The sequence below is a fragment of the Stenella coeruleoalba genome (assembly GCF_951394435.1).
Source record: "Stenella coeruleoalba genome assembly, chromosome: 14".
Lineage (NCBI taxonomy): Eukaryota > Metazoa > Chordata > Mammalia > Artiodactyla > Delphinidae > Stenella > Stenella coeruleoalba.
In genome coordinates, this window is record NC_137160.1 from 89355901 (window position 1) to 89377796 (window position 21896).

At 54.8% G+C, this 21896-nt stretch overlaps 1 protein-coding gene across 2 annotated transcripts in view; it reads right to left on the reverse strand.

Annotated features, from left to right (window-relative positions):
* Nucleotides 1-335: 335 nt before the first annotated feature.
* The window catches only part of GOLGA3 (golgin A3), a 44988-nt gene continuing 23427 nt past the window's right edge, over nucleotides 336-21896 (reverse strand). For both annotated transcript variants that reach the window (XM_079942407.1, XM_079942406.1), the window contains exons 9-24: nucleotides 21110-21247; nucleotides 19487-19648; nucleotides 18849-19217; nucleotides 18033-18110; nucleotides 17020-17283; nucleotides 15935-16029; nucleotides 15004-15220; nucleotides 12385-12528; nucleotides 11508-11705; nucleotides 10523-10639; nucleotides 8499-8638; nucleotides 7615-7747; nucleotides 7270-7392; nucleotides 5748-5912; nucleotides 4205-4368; nucleotides 336-3687 (exon numbers count right to left, since the gene is read on the reverse strand). In XM_079942407.1, the coding sequence (XP_079798533.1) occupies nucleotides 3471-3687; nucleotides 4205-4368; nucleotides 5748-5912; nucleotides 7270-7392; nucleotides 7615-7747; nucleotides 8499-8638; nucleotides 10523-10639; nucleotides 11508-11705; nucleotides 12385-12528; nucleotides 15004-15220; nucleotides 15935-16029; nucleotides 17020-17283; nucleotides 18033-18110; nucleotides 18849-19217; nucleotides 19487-19648; nucleotides 21110-21247 (2724 nt within the window). In that variant the 3' untranslated portion in view covers nucleotides 336-3470. The remainder of the gene's footprint in view (nucleotides 3688-4204; nucleotides 4369-5747; nucleotides 5913-7269; nucleotides 7393-7614; nucleotides 7748-8498; nucleotides 8639-10522; nucleotides 10640-11507; nucleotides 11706-12384; nucleotides 12529-15003; nucleotides 15221-15934; nucleotides 16030-17019; nucleotides 17284-18032; nucleotides 18111-18848; nucleotides 19218-19486; nucleotides 19649-21109; nucleotides 21248-21896) is intronic.

Below are 21896 nucleotides of genomic sequence, written 5' to 3' on the forward strand. Positions count from 1 at the left end.
CCTCAGGAGCGGTCCCCCGTGAAGGAGCGTTACTCCTGTGAACGCTTCCCACCTCCGTACTTACTGGCGTGTGGTAACAATGAAGTGCGGGTGAAGAAGGAAGCAACACGGCGAGACGCTACGCTCCTGCTGTGGTCAACAGCAGCCACAAGGAGTTAGACTTCACGACCATCTGAAACTCTGGCAGAACAATAAAATTTTCTTCACTTATCTGAACAGAGTTGGTAACAACATGAGATAAAAGTTACTCCCAGTTATGAAAAAATATATATATGAAAATGAAAGCACCCCAAGGAAATATAAAAATCTTTAACAAAAAATAGTTTATTGCACAAAATTCAAGGAATTCCCAAGCACACTTAAATTTATAAAAAATCAACATGCTTTTTAAGTTACAATTCATTGTGCATGGTGACACTTTTCCCCTGAATAGCCCCAACCTGAGGACTCCCTTTTAACGAGGAAATTTTTATTAAACATGAATAACTTAAAACCACCGAGTTTTCTAGATCCTCTGAAGCATTCCTGTCAAGGATCCTATTGTAACCTGAGACCACCATACACTGAGAGGCGCCCTGCGGGGAGTGAGTGAACTTGAGTGAGGCTCTGAGAAGACTCTCACAAGCCCCGCCCTGTGCACATCACGGCCCTTGGGGATGCTCCAGGACAGTTCTCTTTCAGATCCGCTGGTCCCTTTCACTACTGGCAATCTTTACACGCGACATTTAATTTTCGTTAAAAAAATACTCAGAAAAGTAGGAATATATGTCACGGTGCCCTTGCAGGCCCATGGCTTTTGCAGTATCCCTATACCAAGAAAAGTCTTTAAACCGAGGAGCAGTTGAATGAGAATTTTCCTAATGCAGCATTCCACAGGCTGTCTTCCTCGAGGCCCACCCTGGCACCTGGACCCCAGGCCAGAGTGTGAGCCAGTTTCACAACTCATCAAAGACACTGCCTGTTACAGCTTCCAAATAGTAGAACAAAGGCATGTAAGTCTAAAAGATCCGTGGCATCTATCTGACGTGTACCGTGGAAAAATCAACAACAACCACTCACAGTAAGTTATTTTAGGAGCATAAGAAAATCAAGTCATAACATCACGAAGTGTCCAAGCTGACATGCTCTCCAGTGAGGACACGAGGATGAACAACATACACAAATACAGCGCAACAGCAAACGTGTTTCTACACGTGCTCCAGAGTGGACTGCTGTTTTCCATGAGGAAGTTCCTAATTCCCACTTCTGCCCACAGTGGAAGAATATTTCCAATGCTGCTCCCTAAAGAATCAAGCTCTGGGAGACAGGAGCGCCAGTAAAGCCCCTCAGAGAAAAAACCCGCAGCAAACGAAGAGCCGGCGATTCAGTCCAACGTCCCCCTTCGGGGTGATTTGTTAAGGAAGCCCGGACACAAGGGCCCCTGGTCGGGAACTACAGGCCAGACGTGACAGCACGAGGGGCACACACAGGACATGGGAGGGGGGCAGCCTGAGCGCTCAGGCCAGAGGCAGGCCGGGCACGCACAGAACTAGAGGATGAAGCTGGCACAGGATGACAGCAGGAGCCCAGACGAGGCACTGCTGCTAAAGGCGCGCGCGCGCGCGCACGTACACGCGCACGTACACATGCACACGCACACACGCGCAGACGCACGTACACACGCAGAGGTGACTCGACAAAGGAAAAAGGGGTGGGGAACAGAGATTGCTTTCTCTTGATGGATATACTCAGGATTCCTTTATCCTTTCCTAAGGAAGATACACTGTGATTTTCTGGAAGACCTCAGCAAGGAGAGAGAAAGCGGCTCTAAAATTAAAACAAAAGATATCACAGCCAAAATAAATAAGAACATAAATTACCATTTTTCTTTTCCAATGGTACAAAAACAATTTTGTCAAAAACGATTTCCAACTTAAAATGAAGAGCAGAATAAAGTTTTCAAGTATAATTTCCAAGATTAACCCTGTACAAATGATATACATATTTTAGACGTTCCAATACTTGCTGGGGAATTTTTTTAAACACTAAACATCTTTGTGATTAATGTTACTTTAATATTATCAATGAACCTTCTAACAGCATATTGTGAGAGAACACAAGCAGGTTAAAAACACCACGCTGTCTTCTCCACAAGAGAGACCCAGGTGATGCGGTGATACGAGCATGTCTGGCCTGATCAGTAACACCGCACACTTCATCTTCAGACCAGCCGACCTGCACAGGGGGCCACACAGACCCGTTCTCGCTCTCTTCTCTAACTTGGAACAATAAACGTTATTTTAGATCATCTTAGCAAACTAGGGGCAAGCTTACAGACCTCGAGTCTCACAGTCACTCTAGGCGGGACCTCGCACACTTGGGGTGTCTGATTTCAGGTAAACCTCGGGAGACCCTCTCATGCTGACCTGCCCCTTTCGCTGCTTTCCAGATGAGAGGGTCAAGGGCCTTCTCCCCCTTCTGAAGGGTGTCACCACACAGAGGCCAGCATATCTCTTGACGACCACACAGGCGCTGGTGGACGTTGCCACACAGGGCAAAGTGCTCCCTGGTCTGGAGCCCACGGAAGCCCTGGCCCTGCCCCTCCTCCTTGCTCCCCCCCCCCACCTCTTGAGGCCTCTCCCCATGCCTCATGCATCAGGTCAGCGTGTGCTGACCGTGGTGTCTATGTGGGCGTCCTGGTGGCCGTCAGGCCTGCCCGGGGGTTGGCCAAGGTGAGCGAGGCCATGCAGGGCCAGGGGTCAAACAGGTGGGCATTGTGCACTCATGGCAAGGAAAGACCCTCAAAATTAAGTGAAACTAAAATAACAAAGAACTTCTGCCTAAGAATATTTGGCTTTAGAAGGTAAATAAAATAATTACATTTCTTAAAACATAATTTTCTGACGTTCCTAAATCCTACACATACGTTACTTCCTAACTGCAGATTTTCAAAAGGCAATCAATAAAAAGACAATTCGGGTCATTCTTAAATAATACGAGCATATACTTTTTAAAGATTAGATGATGATTTCCGGTATTTATATATACGTTCTACGGAGAGATGGCTATTGAAAACAAAACAAAATAAAATAAAAACCAAAGGTGCAAACGAGGTCTCACTCCTGCAGGGAGGAAAGCTCTTTCTGAATCAGACAGGAAAGTGAGAAGCCGGACGCAGCCACGCAACGCCTCCGCCAGCGGCCGTCCAAGAGCAGCGTCTACGGTCAGGCCTAAGATGCCTCCTTCCGCAGATAACCCTTCAGACACATGCAAAATGTCTCGCTGAGCCCTAGATTAGGTTTTTAAGATTTGGTCACTTCGTGGGAAAAGCTGGCTGCGACCTGCAAATGACTGTCATCAATTCTCGACTCTCGCTTTGTTATTTTACTCCTTGTAACGGCCAATGCAAAACTTAACTTCCATCTCTTAGAAAGACAATAGAGCACACAGTCAAATAAATAACACGGAGGAGAGAGCATTCCTGCAGTCGGCTACAAACACTCGGGGTGGGGATGCTCGGCGGTCACCGCTCCAAAGTGCTCTCTCGTGGCCCCGCTCTGCCCGTGTTGCTCCGTGTCTCCTCTGGGGTTGGCGTGATCGCCCAGGCGGGAGGGGCTGGCGGGGTCCCCCTGCGTCCACGAGGACAACGACTGGTGCACAGTGACCGCATGAGCCTCCATCTGGCGCTGCAGGCTGTCCATCTCCTGCCTGGGGAGACAGGGGAGGTGCGCGGTCAGACGACAGCCGGGGGCGCTGTCCCCCCCAGAGACAGCTGGCCACCTCGGACCCGGCCCTGACGGCAGGTCGCTCACGCACACCCTCGGGGGCCCGTCGAGCCTCTCTCCTGGAACAGCACGGAAGAGACTCTGGCCATTTTCCTGTGCACCACACAGAGGCCGACAGGCCGACTGGGGAGAACGTGGGAAACACAGAGCCGAGGGTCTGTCCTGCAGGGCGTCCGCTCACAGGGCCAGAGCCACACCTGCCCTTGCCTCAGACACGGGCCTCCCACTGCCTGGTGTGCAGGGTCATTTAGCCCCGGTCAGCTCCCACCCTGGAGATGGAGGGAGAGGCACGGGACCAGCCCACCGCCAAGAGACACCACGGAGCCGCTCGCCAAGCGAGCGCACCACGGTGCGGTGCTGGCAACAGGGAAGATTCTTCCAACTGAGACCTGCAGCTTATTTGTAAAGACTACGAGACGGAACCCAGAGCAGAGTCATACTTGAGTTGCTGCAGGCAGCTGTTGAGGTTCTTGAGGGGCTCCTTGCTCACGGCAGGCGGGGGCCGCAGCAGCTCCTCCAAAAGCGAGGCTGGCACGGGGCAGTCAGGGATCTTCACCGGCGTCACGGGGCTGGAAGAGCTGGCTTCTCCCTTCGGCTCCTTTCTCTGTTTTTAAAAGCACACGGTTAGGTGCTTCCCCAGTGGCACAGTGATTAAGAATCCGCCTGCCAATGCAGGGGACACGGGTTCGAGCCCCGGTCCGGGAAGATCCCACATGCCACGGAGCAACTAAGCCTGTGCACCGCAACTACTGAGCCTGCGCTCTAGAGCCCACAAGCCACAACTACCGAGCCCATGTACCACAACTACTGAAGCCCATGAGCCACATCTACTGAGCCTGCACGCCACAACTATTGAGCCTGCACTCTGGAGTCTGCGAGCCACAACTACTGAGCCCGCGTGCCACAACTACTGAAGCCAGCACACCTAGAGCCCGTGCTCCGCAACAAGAGAAACCACCGCAATAAGAAGCCCGCGCGCTGCAACGAAGAGTAGCCCCCGCTCACCGGAAACTAGAGGAAGCCCGCGCAGCAACGAAGACCCAACGTGGCCAAAATAAATAAATAAAATAAAAAATGAATAAATTTATTAAAAAAGAAAAAAGACACACAGTTAGCTCTCCCACTCGGAGGCTGACGCCCCTGCCCCTTCCCCGAGGGTCTCCGCCATCACACGTGGTCTTCGAGGTGCCTCCCCAGCTCCCCTTGGGCCTCTGGGGAAGCACTTTCCACTCGTTCTAAATCGGCAGAGCTGGCAGCCACGGGGGTTCAAGAAATGTTGGCTGAATAGAAAACCTTCTTCCTAAGGCATGAAGCAACACTACAATCCTGGCTCCTCAGGAGGCCGGAGCTGCCGAGAGCCCCCTAAATGAGAGCTCATGGTGGGAGCTTTCCAGAGAGACCATGGCCTTGCCTCTGAGTTTCCCTAAGAAATTAAGTCAATTTTCCAAGTCATAAGACTCCCCTTCCTAGGACTTCAAACTTTTTCCACAGATAAACAAACCGTGCTAAATAAACCTCTGAATCTAAGCGACTTCTTTGCACCTGCAAAATATTTACACAGACTGGTAGAAAAACAGACGGTGGGTAAACAGATAACCTGAACAGAGCTCACGACGGCTGCTTCGGGCTCCCCGGGCCCCTGAGCCTGTTCTGGCAGCTGTTGTGTCCCAGCTGGTCTCGCCTAGAGGCCCAGGGGCTCTTGTTAACACAAGCAAACCACGCCCTCATTTGCTTTATAAAGCATAGTACAATAAAATGGCATCTAAATTCATAGAAAGAGGCAAACACTCTGTTGGAAAAAGCTCTAAATTAAAAAGATTTGGCCTGTGGTCCAAGGAGAACATCCCATCGTCATCTATCTTCACACAACCGTCACTCAGTGTTGGTTAATGTAACTCTGTGACTGGCTGACCGACTGGAAAGCCTGCCAGCCTCCCGCCAGCACATCCCTGGAGCCCCACCAGCCGCCCGGTGGCCCAGTACCGTCTTGGCTGCTCCCCGCCGCAGGTCCAGCTTGAGCTGCTGGTTTTGCTGGAGCAGTGTCTTCATGTTGCTCTTCAGTTCCGACACTTTAGCTTGAAGCATGAATTTATCTTTCTGGGTCAGGGACAGATCTTCCCGTACCATCTCCAGCTCAGATTTAATATTCTAAAGAAAGTAAAAAAGTCATAGATTTTTAAAACTGAAAGGTCTTGGGCTTCCCTGGTGGCGCAGTGGTTAAGAATCTGCCTGCCAATGCAGGGGACACGTGGTTCGAGCCCTGGTCCGGGAAGATCCCACATGCTGCAGAGCAACTAAGCCCGTGCACCACAACTACTGAGCCTGCGAGCCACAACTACTGAAGCCCGCGAGTCTAGAGCCTGTGTTCTGCAACCCACCACAGTGAGAAGCCCGCGCACCGCAATGAAGAGTAGCCCCGGGCTTCCCTGGTGGCGCAGTGGTTGAGAGTCCGCCTGCCGATGCAGGGGACACGGGTTCGTGCCCTGGTCCGGGAAGATCCCACATGCCGCGGAGCGGCTGCGCCCGTGAGCCATGGCCGCTGAGCCTGTGCGTCCGGAGCCTGTACTCCGCAACGGGAGAGGCCACAACAGTGAGAGGCCCGTGTACCGCAAAAAAGAAAAAAAAAAAAAAAAAAGAGTAGCCCCACCTCGCCACAACTAGAGAAAGCCCGCGCACAGCAACAAAGACCCAATGCAGCCAAAAATAAATAAACTCAATAATTTTTTTTAAAAAAGTGGTAAATGTATAACTCACATTAGTTTAAAAAAAAACCTGAAAGGTCTTAAACACACTGCACAAATCTTAGTTCGTACATCACAATTCCAAGGGGCTGGAACTCTCAGCCTTCATGAGTCGCTCCCCTCCCCCTGCCACTCCTCTCCAAGGGTCTACACTGCGGAGAATCTGGTTACAGTCCTGTCCTCAACGTTCCCATCCACACTTCAGAGCCTCTACCGAGGGGCCGGTAACATTCCCATGTCCACATCTGACAGTGAACCCAACCCTTGTTTAAACTCCAAGATCAGCTACTAGAATAAGCCTAACTGTTCCTAAGACAGAATACAAGTCAGTTCTGGTTATCTCAAGCTGTCCACCTACAAGCAGGAATCCCAGTCAGAGTCACGTTCCCGACCCTTTCCTCGAGCAGTCAAGACTGTGCCTAGATTTCTTCACAGAGAAGCTTATCACAGATTGGCGAATGGAACCGTCTCATTCTTTGGACTTAATGAGATCCCGTTTCCGGGACACACCGCACAGCTCAGCCCAGGGTGGGGCCCTGGGGCTCTGGCCTCTGCTCAGCGTCCCTCAGCTGCCTGGCCTGGGCTTCTCTCTGAAATGGGATAGCGTCTGCAGAACGGCTTGGTGGGAGCGTTCACGCCATTGAGAGCTGCTGCCGCGCACCTAGCACGCTGCCTGGCACAGCCCAGGGAGGAGCTGCTGCAGTGCCGCCAGGGGCTCGCACACGCTCCACACACCCCGTGCACGCCCTGTACACACCGCGTACCTGCATTGACTGCTGTATCCCATCCAACTCCTGTTTACTCTGCCGCTCAGTCACGTCCAGCTGCTGCTTCAAGGACTGGATCTCTCTCTCTTTCTGATCCACCTCCCATTTGAGATTTTCCATCTAGAGAAGGGAAAAAGTCACACAACCAAAAGAATTTTAAAATGGCTTTCCTGCATTATAACATTGCTCTAACTATATCTCTGCGTATCATTTAATATCATACTTAGAAAAAATAAATATCCCTTTCCAAGAAGGCAGAGAATGAAGTGAAAGTGTCAACCAGCAGAGTCTAGCTCTGTAAGTCCTGTTAACTGGAGATGTAAAGCCGCCCCGGCGGGTCACCTCTTGGTTTCCTACAGGCTCTTTGCTCAGCTGCTCCTCCAGCTGCTTCTGCAGGAGCTGGAGCTGGGTCCGGGCCTCTGCCAGCTCTGCCTGGAACTGTGCTATTTCCTGGGAATGTTTCCCCTCCTGAATCCTAGCATAAAAAACAAGGAAGAGTGAAATTACAGCGTTCTTCCAATTACCTTCCCACTCAAAAATGTTGTTAGTTGAACGTTACATGTCCTGGGTGGACACGCATCATGACAAGAACTCCCATGCTGCTCCCCCTGGGCAGGGACTGTTCTAGGGGCTCTGCAATGCACTAGCTCAGCGAATCCTCACAGCCCCCGGGGAGGGGCGCTTTGTGAGCCCAGTTCACGGATTATGGTGGCAGGGACCGATGCACGTGCAGTGCCCAACACATGTGCCTGCACGGGTGCGAGCCAAGGCCACTCCAACGGGAGCCGCGCACCACAACGAAGGGAAGCCCGAGGGGAGCTGGGGAGGCGCCTCGAAGACCACGTGTGACGGTGGGGACCCTCAGGGAAGGGGCGGGGGCGTTAGCCTCTGAGTGGGAGAGCTGTGTGCCTTTTTTTAATAAATTTATTCATTGTTTATTTTTTTAAATTTATTTTTGTCTGCGCTGGGTCTTCTCTGAGAAGAGGGCTCAAGATCTCTTCTCAGAGAAGAACCAGCAGGGCACAGAGTGGGAGCACACGGCATCAAGGCCAAAGCTTCAGACGGAAGCTGCGGCATCCTGAGACAGCAATCGGATCTCTCTCTCCTCTCAGATCTGCCTGCAGAGTACTCAGCGATCTGCCAGGACACCGGGGCCCTGGTGCGCTGAAGGCACTAACTGGAGATGGAGGGGGTGGTGGCGCCCGGCCCCGCCCTCTCGCACTCACTGGAGCCCATCTGCCTCCGCCTGCAGCCTCTGCACCTCCCGCTCCTTGGCCTGCAGCTCCTTCTTCACCTCGCTCAGCTCTAAGGTGGCGGCCTTAAAATGGCGGCGGTTGTGCCCCGCTTCCCCCTGGGCGGCAGCAACCTGGGAAGAAGAACACGGCGTCATCGAGGACAGAGGCGCAGCCTCACAGGACGTGCCCAGGTTCGTGGAGGCCGCCGCCCAACCCCTTGCATCCTAGCTGCTCTTGCAGGCCTTCCTTCCAAAGCCTTCCAAGGTCCCCATCAAGGATGAAAGTACTGGACACACGCTGGGCCCTCAAGCATGCAACGCGGTAGCAGCGCCTGCTGAGCGAACAGAGGTGCCCAGCTTCCTTGGTCTGAGCAGTGGTCAGTCTTCCTCAAGTGTATCTGCATGTTTCTCATTACATGCATTCACAGTTCACGTATCTGGGAGGAGCCCGCCTCTCCATCACATACCATCTAGTAACTGTAAGAAAGCTATTGCTCGTCAGCCATTAGGACGCAACTAGCTTTCTGCATAGTTAACGACAGTTTATCTCAAGGTTTCTGAGAGAACAAACAAATTCTCAGAATGTAACGAAATTTTCCATTTTCCTTTCCAACAGTTTAGTTTTCTTGTCTAATTGCACTAGCAAGCACTTCATTTCAAAGAAGTTTAGTAAAAATATTTATAGTATATTACAGATGAATATAGAAAGAACTCATACGTGAATGGAAAAAAAAACTCCAATAGAAGACATTAGCCGTGGTTGTCACTAGGTAGAGATTCAAGATGATCTGTACTTTAATCTCCGTGCACACTAAAAATTTTTACTACGTGTACTATTTTTACAATCAAGACAATCAGACCAAACGCACTCAGAGGAATAAATAAGCATCATTTACAATTACTGCCCTTAAAAAAAGAAATCAAAGTGAAATATACATTATCCCTCCAGCACCTTTAGTTAAAAATCTCCTAGTTACGTCTTTAAGGTGAGAATAAAACTATTAAGTGATACCTGAGTACAGAGCAAAAGATAGGAAGGTGGGGATAGAAAAGTAGGGAGTGTTGCTGACTCAGTTCGGAACCACAAGACGTGCAGCAACTCCACGCAAGGATAAAATGTCAGCTGCAGGCGAGGCAACCGTGGGTCAAGAACAAGCCAGTAATTGTTCACGTTAGAATATTCTTAACGTATCTTAAAACTAGTCCTACTTTAAAAGAATGTCTTACTGTCTCACCCAGGAAATAAAGAACTATCTCCTTCTATCTCTAGTGTACTTTCGTGGAGAAATTTTTAAAGAATGTGGCAAAGCCCAGGTCACATGCACCTACACACGCCTGAATGCGCCAATGACAAACATGTTCTGAGCATCTGCTCTGTGCAGGCACTGGGGACATGAGGGTAAGCAAGCCGCAGACCTCGTCCCAGGAAGCTGACAGTCTAACAAGGAAAGAGCTTTACAGAAACCACAGACGAGGCATCATGACAGTAAAAATTTTCAAGTGCACGGCCTGAGGCCCACTCTAGCTCGCAGGGTGGCCAGGGCAGGGCCCTCTGCGGGATGAGCCACCTGATGCACTGGTGAACACATGAGCCAGGAAGACTGCTCCAAATGCAGAACATGGCCACGGGTCTCCAGAACCACCTATCTGGGTTGCATTTTTAACACAAATAAACATATCCTACTCTGCAGTTTGCTTTTTAACTCCACACTACGTGCAGGGCATCTTTCCCCAGCAAAATACGTAGCTACGGAGCTCTGTGCACATATCTTAGAGCTGCACGACGGCACACACTCTTTCACTGATGAGCACAGGGAGGGGGCCCTCTCCAGCCTCGCTGTCGTCAACCCCATGACGATACCCTGTCCTTGGACACGTCAGTAAAGGTATTCACACGCTAAGTTCCTGGAAGGGAACTCATGTCAAGGGTACTAATACTCAGTTTTCAGACATTTAAAAATTACATTCCAGAGGCTCTATGAGGCTGCAATCTGGAGCCGGTTGGAAGACACACACCTGCTCCTTGAGGCTGTGCACCGTCACCCTTTCCTTCTGCAGCGCGGCCTGCAAGGCCTGGACGAGCTGCTTCATCTGGCGGTCCTCCTCCTCTTTGCGCTGCAAAACTGCCTGCACCTACAGCACGTTCCAAGAGTGGTAAGGAAGGAAGGACGTCAGATTTCCAAAGCCTGAAGAGCCCTGGGAACAAGCAGGGGCCACTCTGATCAGTGCCAATGGAGATGGAGGGGGTGGTGGCGCCCGGGGAGTCTAGTGTCACGGGGGCTCAAGACATCATGACATGTTGCCAACAAGGGTACAAGCCAGGAAAGGAGTGAGAGTCCCATCTCTGGAGAACGCCGTGTGCAAAACCGAAATCTCAGATCACAGGAGTATCATCAATCATATGATCATATTCAAGCATCTCGTTAGGAACCCAAAAGATGCATATAAACCCAGGGTTATCAACGCAATCGCCTCCGTAGCAAGGCTGCCAGGGGCAGGAGTGGTGGGAACTAAGGAAGCGCTCTAAAATCTGGTGAATTCAAGGCATGGGCTGGGATGGGCTGTTGAACACCATTTGAAGACTTCCCTGAAACGCCCAGAGGGGCTGCAGAGAGGAGGAGCTAACAACGGGGTCTGCAGGGAGAGCCCCGCTGGGATTTGAACCCCGGTGCTGAATCACAGGAGGCCCTCGGGTCAGAGTCCCTTACGCACAGCATGACTGCCTTGAGCTGGGAAAGGTCCCCTCTACCCTCCGGGAGTCACCCACCCACAAGGAACCTCATGGGCTGAGCCTAGTCCCTCCGCAGCTCAGCTGCGGGGAGACACAGGCTCCCCGGATCCACCCCCGCCTCAGGGCTGGCAGAGGGGCTGCGACTCCAGCAGATTCTCTGGCCTTTACCCTGCAGGTGGCTGTGATGACCAAGTGCAGACCACACAGCCGAAGCCCTCGGAGGGCTGCCCCGCCTGCAGCAAGTTTCCTGCTGCAAAGGAGTTTCCATACCTGCAGGTTCAGCTGGACCAGGTCTGCTTCCCTCTTGGCTAAAGCTGTCTCTAAGATGCCGTTGTGTTCCCTCAGGGCCGCGCTGGACTGTCCAAGGCCCATAAGCTTCCCTCTCTCATGCTCTAAGTCCAGAGCCAACTTCTTATTCGACTCCTCAAGGCACTTTATCTTCCTCCTGAAGCCTCTGGACTCTTGCAGCTGAAACAAACCAAAGTCACCGTGACATCAGGGAGTTGCCCATTCTGGCTCATGGAGCGCTCGCACATCTGCAGGATGTGTTCACAGTTCCTGTTCACAGGAACTGAACAGCTAACACCACCAGCAAGAACGCACAGGCGAGCACTGCCCCGGACACGAGGGCCCTCGTCTCACAGCTGGGAAGGTTGCCGCGGCCACGCCCCTTCTCTCGTGGACCCACAGCCGACAGCCCAGCCCTCCCCCGGGGACCGTGGGTTTGCAGAGAAGCACACCCAGGGTCGGAGCCCAGGCGGGCCCGGACTGAGAGTGAGAGACAACTGTCAACGGTGCACGCAGCCCCGCAGCTCCCGACAGCCACCTTGGGACCCTGTGCAGAGCCCTAGGTGACACCACCACGCTGCTCGTGTGGCACCACCCAAAGCCATGACCGTCTGGGACTGAGAGTTACGTGGAGTTCCTCTAAAGGGTCGAGCCCCTTTGAGCCGGGTGTCTCGTCTGCCACACCAGAGAGGCAGCGGGCACAGCGGGCCCCGCTGCAGCGCGTGCATGCGCGGCTCCAGCAGGGCGGGTGCTCAGAGACCCGGGCAAGCGGCCGACGGCCCCGGAAACGCAGGGCGGAGGCCGAGCGCCCCGGCCAGCAGTACCGCCCTGCACATGGGGCCGCGCGGCGCCCGCCTACCTCGTCCTCCAGCTCCAGCACCCTCTCCCGCTGCTCCTCCAGCTGCTGGCTGGTCAGCGCGATGACCTCCTGCAGCTCCCCCTCCAGCATCCTCTTGCTGTGGCCCACAGCCTGCAGCTCCGCCTCCAGGGCCTGGACCCGCTCCTGAGGGCCGGGACGGAAGGTGGGTTTGGTCACGGGTCCCAGCACGTAGCCCGGCTCGGACTGACCGCGCAAGGCTGCAACCAAGGTGATCGGCTCTCTGCAGTCTTCCCTCTCCCTCACAGGACGCAGTCAGCTACCGGGTAGCCACAGAGTAATGACTCACAAACTCACTTTTTCACTTAATGCTTTGAAAACACAGAAAGATAAGAACTACCAATTACCGTCTGTGGCAACTAAGCTGCACCAGGCACGATGTAACCAATGCCACACGCGTGTGCACACACACGCGCTCACACACACACACACACACACAAATGCACACGCACGCACACTCTTCCTGCTGCTGCTGTGGGGCAGGCGCTGATCTAAGCACCTCACAGGTGTCTCTCCACAGAGCCGTCCTAATGAGGGAGGCTCTACCATTTACCTCATTTCAGCCTCATTTTTTTTTTTTAATAAATTTATTTATTTTTGGCCGAGTTGGGTCTTCGTTGCTGCGCACGGGCTTTCTCTAGTTGCGGCGAGCGGGCTTCTCATTGCGTTGGCTTTCCTTGTTGAGGAGCACGGGCTCTAGGCACGCGGGCTTCAGTAGTTGTGGCACGTGGGCTCAGCAGTTGTGGCTCATGGACTCTAGAGCGCAGGCTCAGTAGTTGTGGCGCACGGGGTTAGTTGCTCTGCGGCATGTGGGATCTTCCCGGACCAGGGCTCGAACCCGTGTCCCCTGCACTGGCAGGTGGATTCTCAACCACTGCGCCACCAAGGAAGCCCCATCGGTCTCACTTTTTTTTTTTTTTTTTTGCTTTTTAGTTTATACTGGAGTAGAGTTGATCAACAATGTTGTGTTAGTTTCGGGTGTACAGCAAAGTGATTCAGTTACATATACCTGTATCTATCCTTTTTCAAATTCTTTTCACATTTAGGTTGTTACAGAATATTGAGCAGAGTTCCCTGTGCTGCACAGGAGGTCCTTGTTGGTTCTCCTCGGCCTCCGTTTTACTGAGGATCAGCAAGGTGAGTGAGCTGCCTGAGACCCCACCGCACCAGGGCCGAAGCACAGGCTGAACCAGGATTTTGGCTCCCAGGCTGTGCTTCTGCCCAGCTGGCACCGGCTGTGCAGCAAGGGGGTGACAGACTGCACGGCAGTGACACCCGCTGCTGGTACCATGTAAGTCAAAGAATTAAACAGTGAGAGATTTTAAAGTAAAAAGGAAATTGCAATTGAGTAAGTTCTCCCGCTCCCAATGTAAAAAGTAAGCATGTGACAGGGAATACTGAATTTATGTATTTTACAAGAGACCACGCTATGCTACAGTGTCCTCCAACTTACGAATTCTTAAACTGAGAGGAGAGAGGAACAAAGATGAGAAAAAAATACGATTACTAAGCATAAGGGAAATGACTCAAATCGGTGGGTGATAAACAAAACACAGAATTTTATACCCACTAGCCAAAGTAAAAGGAGGTGGTCAGATCCAGACTGCAGGGATCTGGGGACCAGGACACTCGTGACTGACAGAGTGACAGTGTGACGCCCAGAGGAGACCTGAGAGCCTCCACCACGTGCATACACCCCCTCCACCCACCCACACACACACACACACACACACACACACACACACACACACACGCGCGTGCCCACCCTGCTGCCGGTCCCCCACCCTAAACAATAACCCAAAGCAAAAGGCTCTCTCTCGCCTCAGGACGCCATGGGGGGAAGAGCAGTTCCCGCGGCTCTCAGCCCTCACCGCGTGCAGGTCCCTCTTCCTCCTGGACCCGAGCGTTTCACAGGCACTTCCCTCCACTACGTCGCACGTGCTGTCCACCTCAAGGGCCGTCTGTCGCAGAGCCATCAGCAACCCGCCCCGCCTTGGTGCTGGCCTCCGAGACGCCTCCCACCGCCTCCTGCACTTGGCTCCCATCACCTCAGCTACCGTCGCAGCCTCTCCTGGCCTTAGGTCGTCCCGACAGGATGGTGGCCAGGTCTCGGCTCGCTCTCTGTCACATGGAAGCTCCACTCCAAACCCCCCGACCCTGGCTCCCAGCCCCTCCAGCCAGACCCCTACTTGGCCCCGTGCCCCCAGACCCAGCACACAGGAGCAGCGCTCTGCTGAGATGCCCGCCGTCGCGCAAGACCATTTCAGACGCCACCTGTCCAGAAGGCTGTCCTGGACCCCTCGACCCTCACCCCAAGCCCTCTCACACCCCACGCGTGGCGCTCACAGAACCTCCTCCTCAGACATGAGGAGGGCCGGGGCCAGCAGGGCGAGCGCCCCGCACGCGTTCGCAGGGGTCAAACGCAGCGTCAGAGCCCCCGGTCACATTGCTACCGCGAGGTATTCTGAAGAAACGCTGCCCACACACCTCCTTTCTAGACCCTCCTAGAAGGGTTTCGGGGGGGAGGTGCCCGTACACGTCATGCCCCTGCAGCCCCCTGCACCGATTCTCCGCAACCAGCGGAGTAAGCAGGTTACCCACGTGCAGGGTGTGGTCACTGCCGCCACCGGCCACCCGGGCTCTCAGCTGGCTCAGCTCGGCCTCGGCCGCCTCCTTGGCCGCGAGGGCCTCCTGCAGGCGGCGGCTGAGGATGCCCACGGCGTTCTCGTAGGCCTTGTGCTTGGTCTTCATCTCCTTCTGTGCGCTGCTCAGGTCTGAGCCCAGCTGCTTCATCTTCTGCTTCTGTTCGGTGATGGCCCTGGGGCGTGGCAGAGACAGAAGGAAGTCTCAGCTCACCTCCGACCCACTTGCCACACCAAGCAAAGGCCAAGTGCGTTTCCATCCAAGCTCCACCCTCATCTGCCCCCAGCGCCACCCTCTCCAGCACTGCGCTGCCCAGAACCCAGCTCCCCAGGATGCGGTCGGTGGGTATCCCCTACAGAGCCCATCACCGTGCTTTCGTCTGTCCTGCTCCCCTCTCGGAGCTGCTTAAACCACCTTGTGGAGACAGAGAAGACTCCTCTCCTACCAAATGGAAGCTTCCAGCGCTCTTCCTGACCAGCAGCGAGGAACCCAACACTCAGGCTCACAGTACATCAGCGGCTGACAGAGCAGAGTGGTGTGGGACACGCAATGGGAGTGAAAGGCCTGGCGCGGGCCGGGTGAGGACGGGCACAGGTGTCCACCCTGGGCAGTGCACTGGGGGTGCGAAGGGCGCTGCCACAGGCGCTTGACACGAAAAGTCAAATGAAAACAAAAACAAATGGGGAGTGTTTGTGAAAGGATGTGTTAGCACAGCCACGTGTAACCGTCAGATCACGACGGAATCACTTTTCCAGCTTTAAACGTGGACTCTGACTTCCTAGGCCACCTGTTGTAGACCGGCAAGGGCCGGACAGACAGTGCTGGGGGGCCCGCACGGCTCACAGCCACCGCCCGGTGTCCCGCCAGCACGCACCCCGCGCCCGTGTACCTTGCGGCTTCTTGCTGCAGCTCTTCTATTTGTTTCTTGAGCACCTCGTTGGCCTCCGTAAGAGCAGCCATCTGCTCTTTATCGAACTGCAAAGACTTCAAATAAAGGGAGGACGAGACAAAATGAGGAGTGCCAAGCCTTCCACCTGAAGCCCAAATGTGGGACTGGCTTCCTCTCAAGGCCGCCTTGCAGGGCACGGGCTTTGAGGAAGACCCTGGCCAAGGACCCCGCGATAAGCGGTCATTGCACGGAGGCCGAGGGTCCTGCACCACCCGTGTCAAGGCCGCTGGTGGGACAGGCGGGAAGAGCTGCCAACGAGAACGCCTCAGGCGACGGCTCCCGCCCGGTCCCCTCCCCAGCTTCTCCCAGCACCTCGGGGTAGCCTCACGCCCCCCTCCTGGACTTGCCCGCTGCCCCGTCTCTCCCTGTGCAATGAGCACCGTCCCCCCAGGACCGGCTCGGCCCTCGCAGCCGCGAGCCCTGCGTCCCACAGCTGCAGGGGTCCCACCAGCCCCTGGCTCCCCACAGCCTCCGGGCCCTCTTGTCCTGCCTGCACTCTCATGGCTCTCAGCTGCGGCCTCCAGCCTACCTGCCTCCCTGGACCCTGCCTGGCCCTCCGTGGGACTTCTGACACGTCACACGTTAAGATGCAGCCCTCAGTCTGACACCCTGCCATAGCTCTCCCCAGGTCTGCCGCCTGCCTCAGAAACACTCCTCAGCTGCAGGCATCCGGCCTGAGGGCTCCCTCTCCCTGGCCCCGTGCCAGACACCCTCAGCGGCACAGCCACCACTGTCTCTCACAGACTCCGCCGGCCATGGGGGCCCTGGTGCGTGCACAGCAAATCTGGCCCCACCGCCCTTAAAGCCCGGAGCCCAAAGCAGCTGCTGCAGGCGGCCCAGCCCACGTCCCCGTGCCCCCTGCTGCCTCTCTCCAGCGCCCACTCAAACGCCCGCTCGGACCATCTCAGGAACCCCCCCCACAGCTCTCCTCCGCCTGGATCTGAGCTCCACAGGCCCCGCCCCACCCACCGTACAGCCCCAGGCCCGTTCGGCTGAACCTTCACAAGTCAAAGGCGTCCCCAGACCTGTAAGTGCGTCTCCATCTCGTCGCGCTCCCTCTGCGTGGACTGGAGATGCCCTTCAAGATCCACCACCTGCTGACGGGCCTGCGACGCCTCCCTCTGCAGGTGCAAGCGCTGCACCTCCGCGGCCCTCTTCTCCCCCTGAAGTCTGACGGCCTCCTGCCGCTGCTCCTTCACCTCCGAGTCCAGCCTCCTCTTTGCGGCCTTCAGCTCGCCGATGAGCTGGTCTTTGGAGGTGGCGTCCCGGCGGTAGGCCTCCACCATCACCTGCCCAACAGGCCGGAAGCTGCAGCCCGCGGGGCGGGTCTTCCAAGGGGTCAAGCCGTTTAAACAAAAATGCTCACCACTTATCTATATAACTTTCTGGGGCTGAAGATACGTATTTCACCAAATCCGTGATACCACTCACTGAGACACACACCTAAACAGGACTGGGTAATGGACAGGGGAGCCATGCCAGCCGCTGGGGGCCTGACTGCTTCACTTCCTCGGGGGAATGCGGCCACTCCTTCCCACTCCACTTGCCCTGCCTGGCTTCTGACAGGCACTCCGCTCGCATCTCAAGTGATAAAACCCACCACCGCTTACAACGCCCTCGGCTGCCCCTTCCTCAGACCCTTGGTGGCGCTCTGCACTCATTCCTCAGACAGCAGAACCAGCTTCACTAATGTGAAGAGCCTTATTTCAGTGCTGGGTCGTGGGGCGACATTTTTCAAAGCAACGTTACGCGGGAGTCCCGGCCGCTGTGGAAGCAGCACGCACTCACTCTGATGCCCCAGCAGCGCATGTCCGCATGAGCCGGATGCCAACCCCACCCTGAAAATGCACCTGACTTCAGAAGCATAAAAACGGGAGGGGTGAGGAGTGTGTCTCAGAATCAGTGAGGTCTCTTAAAAAAGCTGGAGTCTAGCTGTTACCTTCCTCTTGAATTGTTTCCTTCCAGTGAAGAGATTAAACGTACAGGATTTTCTTCATGCACTTGTTTCACAGAAAGCAAGCTAACCCCACCTTCTCACCTTCTGTTGAAGAAACTGCTCCTTTGTCTTCTGTGCCTGCTTTTTCAGGGAGGCAGCTTCTTGTTGCAGGTGCTCCACCTGTGAGGGACACGTGTGCAGACATTACACGGATGGCTCCGGGAGGGCCCTGTGCCTCAGGGGGACACGGGTGCACAGACCTGCCTCTGTGCCTCCTGTCCTAGAAGGGTACAGACGGGTCAGCACCTGAAGAGAAATCGCACCTACTTCCTGGAGGGAAAACGTGCCGACTTCCTCTTGTCCTCGACGCTCATGGAGCTGGATTCGAAGACAAAACCACTCCCGACACTAACTCTACTTCCTCCACACCCTGCAGCTTTCTCGTTCCGTCTGTATTTGTTTACTGTTCACCCACATCATAGCATGGCAGCTCCCGGGTGTGGCGTGCTAGGTCACGTGCGCACACACCCGGACCCTCGGCCGTCTCCCACCCTCACCCACCGGCATGCCGACACGTCCAGGGCGTTGCACTGGGTCAGGCAGTCAGGAAGGAAAGAACCAAAGCCCCACGCTGCTTCTCCCAGGTCTGAGCTCCTCCTCACAGGTGCACTGAAGCTGGTGTTTCTTGGCAGATTACTTTCAAAGCCCCAAACAACTCGGTTCCCAGTTCCCAGCCAGGTATCTACACACCCAGCCACTAACCTAGGACCGGAAGTACCCCATCAGCTGCTGTGGGCCCCCCCCCGGAAGCGTTCTTCCATGTTTCAAAAAAAGAACAAAACAAAGGACCAAACAATCAGCGTTACTTCTTGTATATGTGATTTTCACGCGTAAAAAAGTGACAGCAAACTGCATTACCTGGCTGGACTTGACGGCTAATTCCTGTGTCAACTGCTCTAAAGTTGCTGACGTGTCCTGGGCACCCTCTTCCAGACATCTTGCCTCTCTATCAAACTCCTCCCTGCTGCTCTGGGCTGCCTGCACAGCCACCTCCAGGACGATCTTCTCGTTCTGCAGGAAACGGATGGCGTCGTCCCTTGCGGCGGCCTCCCCCCGCAGCTCATCCAGCCTGGCCTGCAGCTCGTCGTGGTGTAGCTGCAGGGCCCCGAGGGCCTGCTCCCTGCTCTGCAAAGTCTCCTGCGTCGAGGTGAACTGCTTCAACAGGTCCAGGTGCTCCTGCTGCAAAGCCTCAAGCTGCTGGTCTCGCTGATGCAAAGTCAGCTTCACCTAGGAAAAAAGGAACTGTAGTCAACGTAACCGCGCTTGAACGAAAACACCGCGTGTCCCAAGAGTTTGTACTTCTTCCGTGCTTGGGTTTTAAACGGTCTGGACGATGCTCTGGAGGCAGCCTTCTGCGTAAAGCTGCGGCACAGAAGACCACGAGCTGAAGTGAACCCCCGCCGGGTCTGACGACGTGACGGACAGACCAGCGCCGACGAGCCCCGTGAGGCTGGCCGCGGCCCCAGGGCGGCGACAAGAGCGCCCGAGGGGCTTGCCTGCTCCAGCTGCTGCTCCAGGGCCGCCGCCGAGGCCGCCGTCGTCTGCAGCTGCTGTTTCTCCTCTTCGAACTCCTCCAGCCTCCTCTGCAGGTCCTCCTCCACCATCGTCTTCGCCTCCTGAATCTGCACAAAGGCAGCTTCCTGGTCCAACATGTCAGCCTGGGCCCAGAAGACAGAGCATTTTTTAAAAAGCAGGATAACCTGTAGCTACAGCCTCGGCGGGCAAGCCCACCACCCTGGAGAGAGGCCATCGTCCCCGTCACCATCCTGTCCATGACCCACAGAGAGAGGGCCCGAGGGGACGGGGGCAGAAAGCTGGTGCCCTCCCACTGCCAAGACAGGCCACCAGCCGATTCCTCCACCCGTGGCTCCCCTGCTGACCCTCGGGCCTGGCTGAAGAGAGAAGCAAGCAGACAGCCCAGTTTTAAGAACTGGGATAAAGTGGTGAATGAAACTCCACAGCCGCCACCGCCGCCACCTGCGTGAAGACAGGCTGTTCGGGGTGATGCACGGCACATTCTCTTTCACAAGATTACTTCCTTTTTTTTTTTTTTAAAGATTATTTATTTACTTTTGGCTGCATCGGGTCTTAGTCGTGGCATGCAGGATCTTTCGTTGCGACACGCAGGCTCTCTAGTTGAGGCGTGCGAGCTCAGTAGCTGTGGTGCGCAGGCTTAGTTGCCCCACGGCACGTGGAATCTTAGTTCCGTCACCAGGGATAGAACCCGGGTCCTCTGCACTGGAAGGCGGATTCTTTACCACTGGACCACCAGGGAAGTCCCACAAGATTACTTCCGGATGCCACTTGGTAAGACTAGAGACCAGGGGCCGTGGGGTAAATATGGCATTCCTTACGTCCTGACTATGTAGATAAGACGCAACATCTAGGAGTTTTCTTAGGGGAAAAACATTAGCTTATAACTTAGAATTTTTTAGTTCTTTGACACTGAGCCCTCGAAGCATGTGTTTGACACAACACAACTGTCTTTCATCATCCACGTCATCCGTGAGGACAAAGGAGCACGTGCAGATAAGCGGGGATATGGGAGACCACAGTCACAGAACACCAACCTTCTGTGTGACCGTGAGGTTCTCGGTACACAATGCCAGGATGCCGTGTACCCCTTTTCTTCTTTACTTTTCCCAACAAGCCTATTAAGTAGGTATTATTATCCATATTTAATGAAAAGGGAACAAAGCCCAGAGAGTTAAGATATTAAGTCCAGGGTCTCACAGCTGACAAAGACCACAGGTCAAAGCCACTGCATCTCCCTACCCTGGGATAATCCACAGAGGAGGCTGGACACGGTCCTAACCAGTCCACGTGGCTGTTGGAGCGTGAAATGGTAACGCAGGCTGAGGCCGGAACTAGGCAGTTCAGAGGAAGGCCCAGGTTACCTCTGAGCGTGCAGAGATGAGGGAGGGGGGATGAGCATACAGGGAACACGAGGAACAGAATCCCGAAACCTTAAGTCACTGCACATGGCTCAAAGGAGTATTTTTAAAGATATGCATACGTACGCACGTATGTAGTACTAATGTTTACGTATAAAAAAAACCCCAAACCCCCAAACCCCAAGACAACACTGACACCCCACAGCCCCAGAAGCACGGCCCCACCTCGATGCCCTGGAGCTGGGCGGCAATGCGCTCCTTCTCCTTGATCGACCTCTGCTGGGTCTCCGTCAGCTGGTGGGACAGGGACACATTCTCAAGCTTCAGGTGCTCCAGGAGGCCCGCCTGGCTCATCTGTCCAATCTTCAAAGAAAAACACCACAAGTCGAAGGTTGCTAGACTCCAAGCACAAGCACAGCCCAGCCAGTCCCTGAGGCCACCAGGGTGAGGGTCTCTGTACAGCGCTGGCCCCTGGGAGGGCCGCTCCCCAGGACCACCGCCCCCGCAGGGCCTCCCTGCCCACCCTCCTGGCAGCCACCATGACACTCTGTGACACAGAGTGACACAGGCCATCTGTGTTCTGTGTACTTAAGAGGAGCCAGCCAGCAGCCCAGAAGTCAGCGCTCATCACCCCCACGATGGTGCGGTCTGTTGTAAGACCTACGTGACAGTTCCCACTGAAGGGGCATCCCTGAGTCCGGAGGTTAGGGGCCTCAACTGGGCGGCAGGGACAGCCAGGAATCTGCCCATCAGATAAACTGACCCACGGCCAGACACACCTTAGGCCCTGCCCTCTCAGTCCCCGACTGTCCTGGTCACGCACCAGGCTGACCCTGGCCACTCCCAGGAAGTGGCACTGGCATCCGCCCCGGTCTGACCCAGGCCATGCAGACCTGCGAGCACGTCCCTTCCAGAGCCGACGCGAACGCTCCTAGACCTACAGGTGCCCAATGCGACCAGAAGCTGTGAGCTTCAGGGTCTAAGATGGAAGCTGCCCAGAGCAAGGAAAGGC